Consider the following 13470-nt stretch of genomic DNA (forward strand, 5'->3'; position numbering starts at 1 on the left):
CTGAGCGCTTTGTAATGGCTGGGCCTAAATCACGTTAAAAAATTGCATGAGCGCTATTCATCACTTTCTTGTTTTTATCAACTATTGAAAACCGGGCTGGACTACTTTCGGCGACCCTGCGAAAAGTGATTTTTTTTTCTTTTTTTAGAACGTTTTTATTGTGCAAATGGCTGCACTGCGGAATGTAACAATCTGCACAATCGCTCTAAAAATGCATTTTACCTTGCGCCATCCTTTCATTACTGAAAAAACTTAATGTTGTAGAATGGGTGACAACATATTCATCATCCACATTTCCAAAATTATCACTTCGTAACGCAATTCATCGGCAAGGCGTTGCGAGGCTCAAAGAAGGTGTAACTAAAAGCCTATTAAGCGGCCTTCGCACATTGCATATTCAATTAGCCTCCATCGCATTCTTTCTTTAATGTTTGTATCTGCTGAGACCTGATGATTGCCTTTAATTCTTGCAGTGGAACTTGGTGTGCGATTCTGCCTGGCTGAACGCGCTGCCCCAGAGCATCTACATGGCCGGCTTGACAGCCGGTTTTGTCGCCATGGGTCCATTTTCGGACATGTGAGCGAAAATGCTGCTTTTATGCAAGCACGACGAAACGTGCATAACAGTCCGTTCGTTTGTGTGTGTTTTTTACGAGTTTTAGCTGAACGTGTAAACGATGTCGCGATACCAGAAACAGCGCAATCTTTTATTAGAGTAACATGTTTGTTGCGTATTTTTCTCTCGGATTGTAGAGTACTGAAGTAGACTCCGGCACTAATATGTACAAGTGTTTCCCGCTCTTTCGCACCTCTACTGTAAGATCAGTTGTGCTCACAACGAGACTGCCTTTTGTGCGTTTCTATGCTTTCTCAAGCTGCAGGGATTTGCGATCGCAGTGAGATGTGCTTAGAAAATGTTAAGACGCATGAAGCTGGAAACTTTAATGAAGACCAACAGAAAATTGTGCCTGGGAAGGTATAGGGGACGTCTCTTGTACTGAGTTAGCTGGATATATATAGATATATATATATATATATACACACAGTTAGTACAAGTAACTGTCTCCTATACCTTCCTTGGCGTCATTACCTGTTGGTTTTCATTAAGATTGTGTGAACAAAGAAACGAGCCCTTCAAGTTCCCTTCTTTTTTTCGTTCAAGCTAGCAAGGGACTTGTCGTTTTCATGGACGTTAAAGTAAATGACCGTGTAAGAAGGCAGAAAGAAGTTTTGTTCCCCAAATCTGGTGGACATTTTTGTATACCTTCGTGTTAATGTTTTTATGGACAAATTTAAAGAAAATTTAACCTACCTTAGTGGTAACTCCGTTGAGTATACCATAGTTGAGTCAATGAGTAATGCATCAGACCTAAGGGGGTTTTTTAATGTAGATTAAGAAATTTGGAATTTCACAGCCTTGGAATGGAGCGAATTATGAACGAAATAGGTTCTCAGTGCAATAAAAAAAATTACGGCAACTTCGCACTAGCGGTGCCAATCCTAAAAAATAGCGGAGGTGGGCGCCCTCCTTAGAAAATGTAGGCTTAAAGGGACACTAAAGGCAAATAACAATTTACGTCAGAATGAAAGCTCAATGTATGACAACTTCTAAAACGGCAATATTATCAACAGCAGTGCCCTACTTACCGAGAAATTAAGCTAAATGTATCACACGATGAGCGCCACGAGTGGGACATTTTCGAAGCGATCCCGATGACGTATGAGAGTCTGCCTACAATAAATCACTAGTAATCAAACTAGCAGGAATGAAAAAAAGAACCTTGCGTGCATCAAAAGACGTAATAAAATGCTGTTTGTTCGTTTCCGTTTGATTCATGGAAAAAAGAACCTCTGTGGCGTTGCCATGGGGAACGGCGCGCGTGGTTCAAAGGTTCCGTTTTCGCCAAACTGCGCTTCTCCCGGCGCCCTGCTTCGCTCACGCGGTCGCGTCTCAGTGGTAGTTTCGGGATCGCGTACTGCCGCGTGTGTTTTGCGCGCTAGTGAAAGTCGCTCTGACAGAAAGTTCGACAAAATGCCGCATGCAACGACGCCGGCACTACGAGCCCTCAGCAGCATACCGCGTTCATCGGGGCTCCAGTCGCTGAATTGGAGCCCAGCGTCGCGAGCCAATGTCTCGTTGTCAAGTTCTCCGTCCACATCCATTGCCGCGATTGCGGCAAGCTTCGATGGCCGTTGTTGCTGCTGTGGGTCCCGCTACTTTCGCTCTGCTGCTACCAGTGTCGGCGGCCGCGCAGTAAAGGCGGGCAACGTTGGGCACGGCAGCAGTGACGTATGAAAGTCTGATTTCAGGCGGGTGATTTGAAGTGCGCTAACGCGATGCGGACCGCTAAAACGTGATTTTATTACAAAATAAGCACTTCCTTGGCATAAAAGTAGCACTACGAGGTTTCTGGACCGCTATTTCAACAATCAACGTCGACTTAATATTTGCCTTTAGTGTCCTTTTAACAGGCGCCACCACCTGGCGAACGCAGATTGATTTCTTAGTCTTCTTTTCTTTCATGAGTCTTTCTTTGTGGCACATACCCGCTTTCTGTGGGCCCGTCCTCCTTTATTCCTCCTCACCCTTACATCACTCCCCCTCCTCACTTCTTTCCCTCCCCCTTGCTATAATATACTACGCATCATTACGCTACGGTATGAGCCACTTGGCACGTACCCGCTTCCTGTGCCGCGCACTCGTTCCTGTCCCTTTCACCTCCTCCTTTCTTGAACTTCAACTTCGAACTTCATTCCCAACGCAAAGAAGTCGTAAATTCCCCCAGGCAAAAAAGCTGTCAAAAACAGCTTGAAAGGGACCTGGGCGACCGTACAGACAGCAGCGAAATAGTCACAGAAAAAAAAAGTTACCGAAAAAAAAAAGATAGAGCGATATGACTTGAATAACTTGGTAATTAAAATAGCAGAAGTATTACACAAAACAAGACAAATAAAATGAAGATATAAGATGCACATATACAGCGAAATGCACGTTTCACTAAAATGCACCCATATACAGCAAAGAGGACATCCTTCCTTCTACCCCTCTGATTACTCCTCCTCACCCTCACTTCCCTTTCCCACCTCGCACTACAGGAAGCATGTATAAGGTCTTTTTTTTTTTTTTTTTTTTCGAAGCACTCTCAAGCACTGGCGTGGTTCTGCAGTAGAACACCTGCCTACCATGCAGGCAGCATTGGTTAGATTCCCGCTTCAAACCAAGATTTTTTTTATGCTATGCTAGGAGCTGCTTGAGTTTTTTGGTGACGCGAACCAGCCTAACGAAAAGCTTACCGGCTCCGCTGTAAAGCCTGTTTTATCTGTGCATGATGTAACCAGTTCGTTTTGCTTTGCCAGCTGCTTGTATTTTTAGTAATACAATGATCGAAGCTCGTGTTGAAAGTTAATGAAAGTTCGGCAGTTTACTTATTAGGCACCACATACGCTGACATATGTTCTCAAAATATTCGCTCTTTCTATTAGTTTTTATATTCAAGTTTTACGCCACTTTCGCGCAGTAGTGCTTGCTCAAGGTATATTACGTTAAAAAAAAATAACGAAGCTTGCACTAAGTCGCGCAAGGCTTCAAACAGTGAAGCTGGACGATTTTGAAGTCTAATATGATTGCTTGTAGGTTGCTGCTAGGCTTTGGCTCGGTGATGCTAGGTTGTTTCTAGGTTTTGTTTGTAGGCTTTGGCTAGGTGATACTAGGTTGTTTCTAGGTTGTTTCCAGGCTTTAGCTAGGTGATACTAGGTTGTTGGTTGTTGCTAGGCTTTTAGCTAGGTGATGCTAGGTTGCTTCTACGTAGCTGCTAGGCTCTTCCCTTTCATAAATATATAAAGACAGTCTATAGACACTCTAAAAACGGGTTTAGACAGTCTATAGACTGTCTGAATGGATTTTGTAAGGGTTAGCTGTGGTGTTTTCTAGGTTGCTTCTAGGTCGCTCGCACCTACTGTACTCGGTAGTGGGACTTGTCCAATTCCTGCGGCGCATACCCACCTCAGGAGTTTTGCACGACGGAGCACAAGTTACGGATAGCTTAAACAGCTTCGTTGTGAAGAGAACGAAGAGAGCGCGTGCCGGTTCATGATGATGGTTTTCTGTTCACATTGTACACACCAAAGTTTTTACGGTCGGCTTAAAGGCCAACTCCGGCGATTTTTTGGCCATGTCAAAGTAATGGTGCTTTTATGTTCCTGAGACGCTCCTGTTACGGGCCCGATAGCAGAAATACTCGGCAAATTGGAGAATAATTTTAAATAAGCAAAAAAGCGCAACACCGAAACCGAAACCCAACCGAGTGTACTGTCTACGTATGACGTAGACGTTGTTACGAACGAACCGGAAGTCGTGCAAGGCATGCCGGTGACGCCGGCGCGGAGTATGAAAACTGTGACAGCCGGGACGACCAGCGAAGCGCCGGCCAAACCAACGCTGTCTGTCGCCTTGTGCACAGCAGACTCTCGCTGTAGCGGCCGAAGCGCCGAAGTAAGCGGTGCCCTCGGCTGTGTCACTTCCGCCGCCTTACCAATACTGACGTCACGGACGCAATGTTGCCAATAATTGTGGGAAGCCAGGAGGGCGTTTGCAGACAATCTTTAAAATTCATTTGCAAACAATCTGCGCATGTCTCAAGCCTGTAATTTGGCATAAATGACGGAAACGTGCAAAGGAACGTACCCAGCGAATTTCATTGAGATCCATCGACCTCGAAAAATCACCGGAGTTGGCCTTTAAGCAGCTTCGCTGTTAAAAAAGCTCTCAATAACGATTCAACGGGAAGACCTAACTCGTCGGAACCAACGCAACTCTTATTTCTGCCTTATCGTCGATAGGATAAGTGATGCGCATGACGGAAGTACGCTGACATCAACGAAACTTCGATGGAATTTTCACTCTGATCTTCAAAATATCGTAGTTGCCCAACGGTAGTATGCAGACAAAGAACGCAAGGAATTGATGGTTGTAGTTTTGTCATTGTTTAATGCAGGAATAAGTTTTAATTCGCGCTTAGGTACGAGCATAAAAATTAATCAAAAATAGAATGGTGTCCTTACACAAAAATAAGTGTCAATCTGAGCGCGTGCCTTGGCGCAGTCTTGCGTGTTTGACCCAATATACTAGCAGCCGTTGCGGTGTCTGTATACGCCCTGAACGGAGAGATGTGTATTGAGGCACCCTATTGACAGCACGGTCGCAGAGTACTCTACAGCGGAAGCATCTGGTACGTTTTTTTATGCGGCAGTCAGTTTTGATGCATCTTAAGAAATGTGTTTTAAGCCGCGCTGAGACTTATGGGTACCCGGTATACCATGCCGGTTTTTTTTTTTGCAGATACGGCCGGCGGCCGGTTATGCTGTGTGGCATTGCGAGCTACATAATACTGGAGTACGTCCTGGCCGTGACCACCTCTTTCTGGTTATTCTGCCTGCTACGTTTTTTGAACGCCATTGCTGTAGCCGCGGCGAACAACAGCCTGGCCCTCTGTAAGTTCGTGTACTTGTAAACAATGACTACGGCACCAATTCAATGGTTGTCGTGCGGTTTCTAAGTAAAACTTCAGCATATTGTGCAACACGGGTGTGCAATAGTCTTGAGCTACGATTTTTGTACACTACGCTCAATTAGAGGAGTTCCTGCGCCGGCTTTGCGTTAAACTGCGATGGATGTCGTCGGTGCAGTCAAGATCACCTGATAAATGCTTAATTTTTTAACAGCGAAGCGGTTAAAGCTGGCAGTAAGACGTCCGCTAACAAACTCCTGCTGAGCCGTGCCTGTGCTAAAAAAAATTAACACCATCTTCCCAAAGGGAACCCTGATGGGATGCGAAGCAGCAGCGTTGCGCACGGGTGGCGTCACGGGTTGAACGGCGCTAACGCGGGTGCTGCGGTGAGCGCTGGAAGATTCGTTTGAAGCGATGGTTGGCGTAGGTCTTGTCGTTTCTTCAGAGTGGACACGGGCGCTGGACCGGAGCTGGCGCGCGTTTCGCCTTGTACCACGGCCTTGTGATCGGTGAAGTGCACGCTGAGAGGTTCCTGCAGACATTCGACGTCGAAGTTGGCAAAGACCAGATCGATGCACGTTCCCCTTATCGTGGTGGGTAGTTTCCGTTCCGCCCACACGTACTTCAGCGAGTGCACGTCACGCATGTAATCGACGAGCCATTCTCCTCTTCCTCCGCTGACGTCAACCTTGAAGTCCCCCGCGACTTAAAGGGACACTAAAGGCAAATAACAATTTATGTCAGAGTGAAAGCCCAATGTATGACAACTTCTAAAACGGCAATATTATCAACAGCAGTGCCCTACTTACCGAGAAATTAAGCTAAATGTATCACATGATGAGCGCCACGAGTGGGACATTTTCGAAGTGATCCCGATGACGTAGGGAAGTCGGCCTACAATAAATCGTTAGTAATCAAACTAGCAGCAGTAAAAAAAGAACATTCCGAGCAACAAAAGACGTAATAAAATGCTGTTTGTTCGTTTCCGCTTGATTCATGGAAAACAAAACCTCCGTGGCGTTGCCATGGGGAACGGCGCGCGTGGTTCAAACATGGTTCAAAGGTTCCGTTTTCGCCGAACTGTGCCTCGCCCGTCTCAGTGGTAGTTTCGGGATCGCGTACTGCCGTGCGTGTTTTGCGCGCTCGTGAAAGTCGCTCTGACAGAAAGTTCGACAAAATGCCGCGTGCGTGTGATATTGCCGGATGCCCGAATGGTGCACAACGCCAGTGCTGCAGCAAGGAAACCGGTGTGTCTTTTCACTGGGTGCCGCGGAATGAACCCTTACGCTCGAAGTGGCTTAGTGTCATGCCATTGCGCCAGTGTGCTAAACAGTCAAAACCTCTGCGTGTGTGCTCGCTGCACTTTCGTACTGAGGATTACGAGACCAACCGCAACTTGGTGACGGCTTTGAATGTGCCCATCCGAGCAAGTCTTTGCCGCAGCGCCGTTGTTGCTACTGTGGGTCCCGCTACTTCCGCTCGGCTGCTACTAGTGTCGGCGGCCGCGCAGTAAAAGCGGGCAACGTTGGGCACGGCAGCAGTGACGTATGAGAGTCGTATTTTCAGGCGGGAGATTTGAAGCGCGCTAACGCGATGCGGACCACTAAAAACGTGATTTTATTTCAAAATAAGCACTTCCTTGGCACAAAAGCAGCACTACGAGGTTTCTGGACCGCTATTTCAACAATCAACGTCGACTTAATATTTGCCTTTAGTGTCCCTTTAAGAGGCGCGCGTCGACACGCCTCGCCCCAATCAGTCAGCGTGTCTCCTCCAGACAGCGCTGAACCTGGTCCTTCGGCAGGTTGGGAGCGAGGTACAGCGCGAGGATCGCGACGTCGCCGACGCGCACGGCAACGCACTCGGAGCAGGAGCGTCTTCGAGAGGTGCCGGATCGTTCTTCTAGGTCGACGTTAAACGCGCGTAGCGCACGCAGACTCCGAGCGTAAACGGCGACTCCTCCCGCCGCCGAACGTTGTAGCGTTCCGGTAGCGGCAGGTGTTGCGGGCGAACGGACGAGGCGGCAGCTGCGGGCGCTGCGGCGAGCGCGCGGCAGGCGAGGGAGAGAGTGACGTCAGCGCGCACTGCGAGGGAAGCGTGACGTCAACGCCCAGCTGCGGCGTGACCTACTTGGAAGCGCTCCAACACCTGCGGCGAGGGGAGCGCGTTGCGGCGCGTTCGTACGGACGCACGGAGGGACAGCGTTACACAGGCTAGTCAAAGAGCTGCTCCGCATCTAAAATTACACCATCTCCCATCCCACTAAAGGGAACCATGTGGGGATGCGAAGCAGCGCATGGGTCGACTTAAGTTCCGTTCACCACGGGCACCTTGCCCAATGTTAACGCGTCCTTGCAAGTGGAGCACACTGTAGTTGCTGTTGCTGTTCGCCATCACGTGATTGCTGAGAATGTAAGGGGGAGAGGCCACAGCGTCTTACCCTGCCCCTTACACAGGCCCGAACGCGCTAGCGCGCGCCAGCGCGTTCTGACTAGGGTTCAACGCGTTGGTTCATCGCGCGTCTGCAGAATCTCGTTTCCCGACGCCATCACATGATTGATGAGTGTAAGGGGAAAGGTCACAGCGTCTTACCCAGCCCCTTACACAGGCTACACAGGCCCGAACGCGCTAGCGCGTGCCAGCACACATGGTTTTGTCTGCGTTACGCCAAGCTAGGACAGCATACGGCAGCCCGGGCCCCTAAAGTGCTCTGCACGTATCGTCATCAAGGCGGTCGAAGAACAAGAGGAAGACCTCCTTGGCGCGAGCGCGCGCTCAGATGGCTATGCCACACACACACACACACACACACACACACACACACACACACACACACACACAGCGGCGCGGCTGCATCACGTGGGAGGAGAGACTGCGCCGCAGCTGTAGCGCGGGGGAGGAGAGGAGAGAAGGCGATCGAACACCTGCGTAAAGGAGGAGAGTGGGAGAGAGAGTAGGCACATGCGCAGTGGAGCGCGGACGCCACCACCGGACACAGCCCCGAGCAAAAGCTGCTTCGCATCTAAAATAGTCAAGCCGCCGCCGGTCCGAGGAGCAGCCACCGCAGAGCCGTCACCATAGCAACCGCCACAGTTTCTTTCACCGTGACTAGGGGACAGCGATTTCAGCACATTCAGAGTGGCAAGCATTGCGCATGCTCCGGATCCGCCCATCGCCGCCTCTTGGCTGCCGCTTCTTCGGCCAAGCACGCTGGATTCAATCGCCGCCGGCGTTGTGATTCCCGTGCTGCAGCACGACGAGCTGAGGATCAACCAGCTTCGCTGTGCCAAGCTTCGCGCAACTTAGAGTGAACTTCCCGCAATTTTTTTTAATAAGGACGCCCGCGTAGTCACTATTGTGTTAGTACAACTTAACTGAGAACCGGTTCGCGAACAGAGTTATTAGCAGTTGGCACGTTGCATAGAACTGAGGTGCGCATGTGTATAAGAGCGATAAAGCGACGCTTTATTAGCATCTTCCCCGGAGTTTCGCATGTTATTGGAGTGCAGTTGCGAATAGGTCGTGTGCATATCGAGGAATTTCCGTACTGTTTCCTACAACATTTTTTACGAAATTTCCGTACTGTTTCCTGCAACATTTTTTACGAAAATTACTGATAATTACAGAATTTAAAGAGACCCTCAGATAGTATGTTTACATCTCTTATTCAGTGTTAAAAAGCACAACCTGAAGAAGCCAACGGACAATGAGGCCAATTAAAGCATGCATAGGGGGCATTATTTGACGCTTTTAATTGAAATGTAATTATTAATAAAGTGAAATTAACTCAACGAAACTCGCCGGGAGTGAGGACCTAACCAAGACCTCGGAATTTGCGAGTAGTACTTTAGCAAAATCCTTGTCAACGTCGCGGCAGTTTTGTATAGACTGTCAGTTAATGTATCGATATTTCCAGCTTTAGATGTATGTGTAAAGTTCGTGCTTCAAATGCTGGGACTATCCAGTTTCAGTAACCTCCGTAAAAAATACATGTTTGAAATGGGAACTTTGTTGCGTGCAGTCGCAAGAATTTATATTTTTAATCAGTTTGACGAGCGTGTAGGGCGGTTCTCATAAAATCATTTAACTCGTATCGCAAGCAGTGTCGCTCCTAAGCTAAAGCTTGCTCTTAAAGCGAGCCACAAGTTGACCGGGGAATCAGCGCTGTGCAGTGAAATACAGGTGGCCGTAGATAGCGAGGGTCACCGTGTCGATATTTGCGCTTGAATGAATGTAGTGAGCGTGTGGTAACTCAGGCGTATTTTTGTAACAAATTTATGGTCAACATCGCACTAAGCGTTCCTTCCGCTTGTGGGTCATTGTTTTTGCTACCTGTTGACTCCCTTATGAGACCAGCTACACTTATGTCTTATATAAGGAATACTTTCTTCCCTCTGACACAGGCTCCATTGTCGTGTGGGCAGTCCGCATATTTATACAGCTTACTTTCTAGTTAACGGCGCATAAGTTCACAATTGTGGTGGTTTGGGCGTGTTGGTATGACATGGCCAACAAATTCTAAGCGCACAAACAGACGAGGACAAAGAACACGTATGGCACACAGGCGCTACACAGGCGTATGACACACTAGCGCCTCTGTCTCATACGTGCTCTTTGTCCTCGTCTGTTTGTGCGCTTAGAATTTATTGGCGCATAAGTCACTGACGCGTTAATCCTGACTTTGGTCATTTAGCATTCCGAGGGCAAAAATGAGATGGTTCCACACGACCACGACACAAGGAATATGCTAACCATGTGCATGTTTTTTTTTGTTTTTTTTTTTTGCGACGCCCTCTGTAACAGATGTCGAAAGCATTGGCCCAGGCTATCGGGGACGAGCCATGGTTGCATACGGCGTCTTCTGGGGCGTGGGCATAGTTGTGCTGGCTGGCCTTGTTGCTGCGATGCCGAGATGGCAGTCCCAGCTCGCAGTCTTCGCCACCATGTACGCGTTGCCACTGCTGCTCTGGAGGTGAGCTACCGATGAACAGTCATGCGCGGGCCAAACAGTATTGGTTCAGCTCTGCAGTCACGTGGCTCAATTCATACCTTCGAACTCTAAATGCAGTACAAAGCTTGCATAGCTCTCTCGCTTTGGTTCAAAAGACTGCAGGCTAAAGCCGAACCACTTTTCGTCAACAGTTCTCGAATATTCAGAAATTTACTACGCCTTCGAATGAGCACGTTATAACTACGTTCATGAGCAAACTCGTGAACGTAGCGACAAACTCGATCAGCGACCGACTCCTGATTTAATGCACAATTTAATATACGCTTGTTTGGCCGCTATTACGTTGCAGCTGATTGAGCTACATTACTCGGGAATGGGTACATTGGTCCTGAGTGGTTTAAACATGTCTTTTAACGCGAAAGTTTTGTATGCCGGGGTCCACCAAGTACTTCCGTTACCGGATATGACGTTCATGAAATGGGCGCCAACGGGTGAGAAAGAAAAAAAAACTAAGAAAAACATCCGCCGCTGGGAATCGAACCCACGACGCTGCGGCCGCGACGGTAAGCGCCCGACGCTAAACCAAATAAGCTAGCTTGGCAAATGCTATATATTTCTACGGGCGAATGTCGCGCCTCGGTGGAGCGAGACAGACCTGCAGGACGCACGCTTTTGCGACTCAAGCTAAGAACCTCTACGAACTAGGCGTCAGCATGTGTGCATCTACGCTAGAGGAGCGCGCGGGCATCAAGGCACCCTAATCCGCGCCAATCGGTGCTATAGCTGCCAAACACAGACATTGTACAAGCTCTCACATATCATTACAGAATAAGCACTACTTCTGTGTAGATACGTTTCATTTTCATGTTATACCGATTCCTATGACGGAGGGATCAGCCATGTTTTTCTTCCATTTCCCCGATCTTTATTCCTTTAATTGTGACTATTTTTCATTTCATGACCTTCATCCAGTGTGTAAGAAGTAGATGTACTTAATTAGAATACTAACAAAAATTGTATTAATCAATCATGGATCATACGCAGTGCAAGAAAACGTGCTGCGTTGAATACCCGTAGAAAATTGTATTAAGCTATACGTTGTTTATTTGCGGCAGAATGGGAGTACTCAATGGCCAATTGTATCAGATGTTCAAGGAGGAATAACTAAAGTCACTTGCTTATGACGCAGTTCATGGTCGCTGCGTTAGTGTCGATTTGATACAAATTCAAGTGGACAGGGAGGGCACACTATAGATACTCGTCGCCTCTTATAAATCAGCACTTGTGTGTAGAAGGCTGCTGAAGATATTCCAATAATCAGATACGATACAGTACGAACTTTTAAAGGTGGCGGTAACCCCTTAATCCGCTCTTAAATGTGAGGAGTTCGAACTTTCAAATTTCTGCTTATCAAATATTGAAGGCAGAGTAACGTTGCATGTTAACCACGAAGGCAGTGTGCATGTCTTACCGCAGGTGACTTTGCGTTTTCCTGCTGTTCCGCTTTGTCATAATTGTCAGGATATGTTTGTAGTTCCGTACCCGCCGCGGTCGCGCAGTGGTTATGGTGCTTGACTGTTGACCCGAAGGTCGCGGGATCGATTCTCGGCCGCGGCGGTCGCATTTCGATGGAATGCTAGAGGCCCGTGTGCTTAGATTTAGGTGCCCAATAAAGAACCCCAGGGGGTCGAAATTTCCGCAGCTCTCCACTACGGCGCCTCTCATAATCAGCGTAGTTTTGGGACGTAAAGCACCGATAACTATTAAGCAATGTATTGGAATTAAAGTAAGTGTTTGATGGCTCCTGGAATGAATAAACGTATCGGCGATTCTGTGTTTGTGTTTCAACTGCTCCATCGACCGTCAAAGTGTTTTTTTTTTTTTTTGTAAGGGCTGCAACAAGTCAAGGTCTCACTGTTCCTAGAAGCCTTATACTAGGCAAAAGTAAATAGTCCGCAAATAATTTTGCGCGATGTCCAAGGCGTGAAACAAATTGCGGTAGCGCAAGCTTACTTGAATTTGCATTACGAGAACCTCCTTAATTTGTTAGTTAGACGTTATAGGACAGATGATGCGGCCAATTGCCTATTTCCAACTTCCGTAACTGATATTATTTACATATGTAAGAACATGAGTTAGCACGGCCTTATAGTACGTAACCATGAGGAAAATAACTTACTTTAAAAAACTTGCGCATCTCAGTGGCATTACTACCCTTTAATAAGGGTAGAAATTCGCCAAGTCCACGTACACAAGTCAATTCTTCGTAAGGAGAATCAACCAGTTGATTAATTCCACCAACCATAAGGTTTTTGCTACAGCATATCATGGTCTGTATTAACCACACTTTCGTCCGCCACGGTAGGTCAGTGGTTACTTTGCTCATCTGCTGACCCGAAGGTTGCGGGTTCGATCCCGGCCGCGGCGGTTGCATTTAGGTGGAGGCGAAATGGTAGAGGCTCGTGTACTTGCGATGTCGGTGCACGTTAAAGAACACGAGATGGTCCTAATTTCCGGAGCCCTCCACTGCGGCGTGTCTCATAATCATATCGGGGTTTTTGCTCATGAAACACCAGATATTATTATATTATTAATCAGACTTTGCTAAGTCCTAGCCTCCCCACCTCCGCCTCTTCTGCAAATATCAGGTACATAGTGGAGTCTCCGAAATGGCTCTTGACAGTTGGAAAGTACAAGGAGGCCGATGAAGCCATCAGGAAGATCGCCAAGATGAATGGCCGCAAGGACATTGTCGAGGAAGACCTGAATAGGCTGAAGAATCGGTACAAGGAGGTATGGCTCACACTCTGCAAATTCATTCCTCCTCTGAAAAATCATTCGATAACTGTGCTTCAAGAGGTATACCTCTTAATAGTGAATGCAGTATTCTTGTTTGCTTTTTTGTGTAATAGTTAAAATACATGGTAATATGCCTCAGAAGCCCTTGTTCTCAGGTTGCATTTGCATGCCCTTCAAAATTAACCGCAATAGTAAAGTTAGCAGCTGCTGCCT

At 47.5% G+C, this 13470-nt stretch overlaps 1 protein-coding gene across 3 annotated transcripts in view; it reads left to right on the top strand.

The window, feature by feature from the left end:
• The first annotated feature begins 472 nt into the window (after positions 1–472).
• LOC119401479 (uncharacterized) overlaps positions 473–13470 on the top strand; it is a 29388-nt gene continuing 16390 nt past the window's right edge. The window contains exons 1-4 of one of the 3 annotated variants that reach the window (XM_037668321.2): positions 479–577; positions 5339–5490; positions 10311–10479; positions 13107–13251. In XM_037668321.2, the coding sequence (XP_037524249.2) occupies positions 528–577; positions 5339–5490; positions 10311–10479; positions 13107–13251 (516 nt within the window). In that variant the 5' untranslated portion in view covers positions 479–527. Of the gene's footprint in view, positions 578–5338; positions 5491–10310; positions 10480–13106; positions 13252–13470 lie in introns of those variants that run through there. The other 2 variants (XM_049417440.1, XM_049417437.1) reach the window with 2 other exon arrangements.

The sequence above is a fragment of the Rhipicephalus sanguineus genome, chromosome 1, assembly GCF_013339695.2.
Source record: "Rhipicephalus sanguineus isolate Rsan-2018 chromosome 1, BIME_Rsan_1.4, whole genome shotgun sequence".
NCBI classification, from domain to species: Eukaryota; Metazoa; Arthropoda; class Arachnida; order Ixodida; family Ixodidae; genus Rhipicephalus; species Rhipicephalus sanguineus.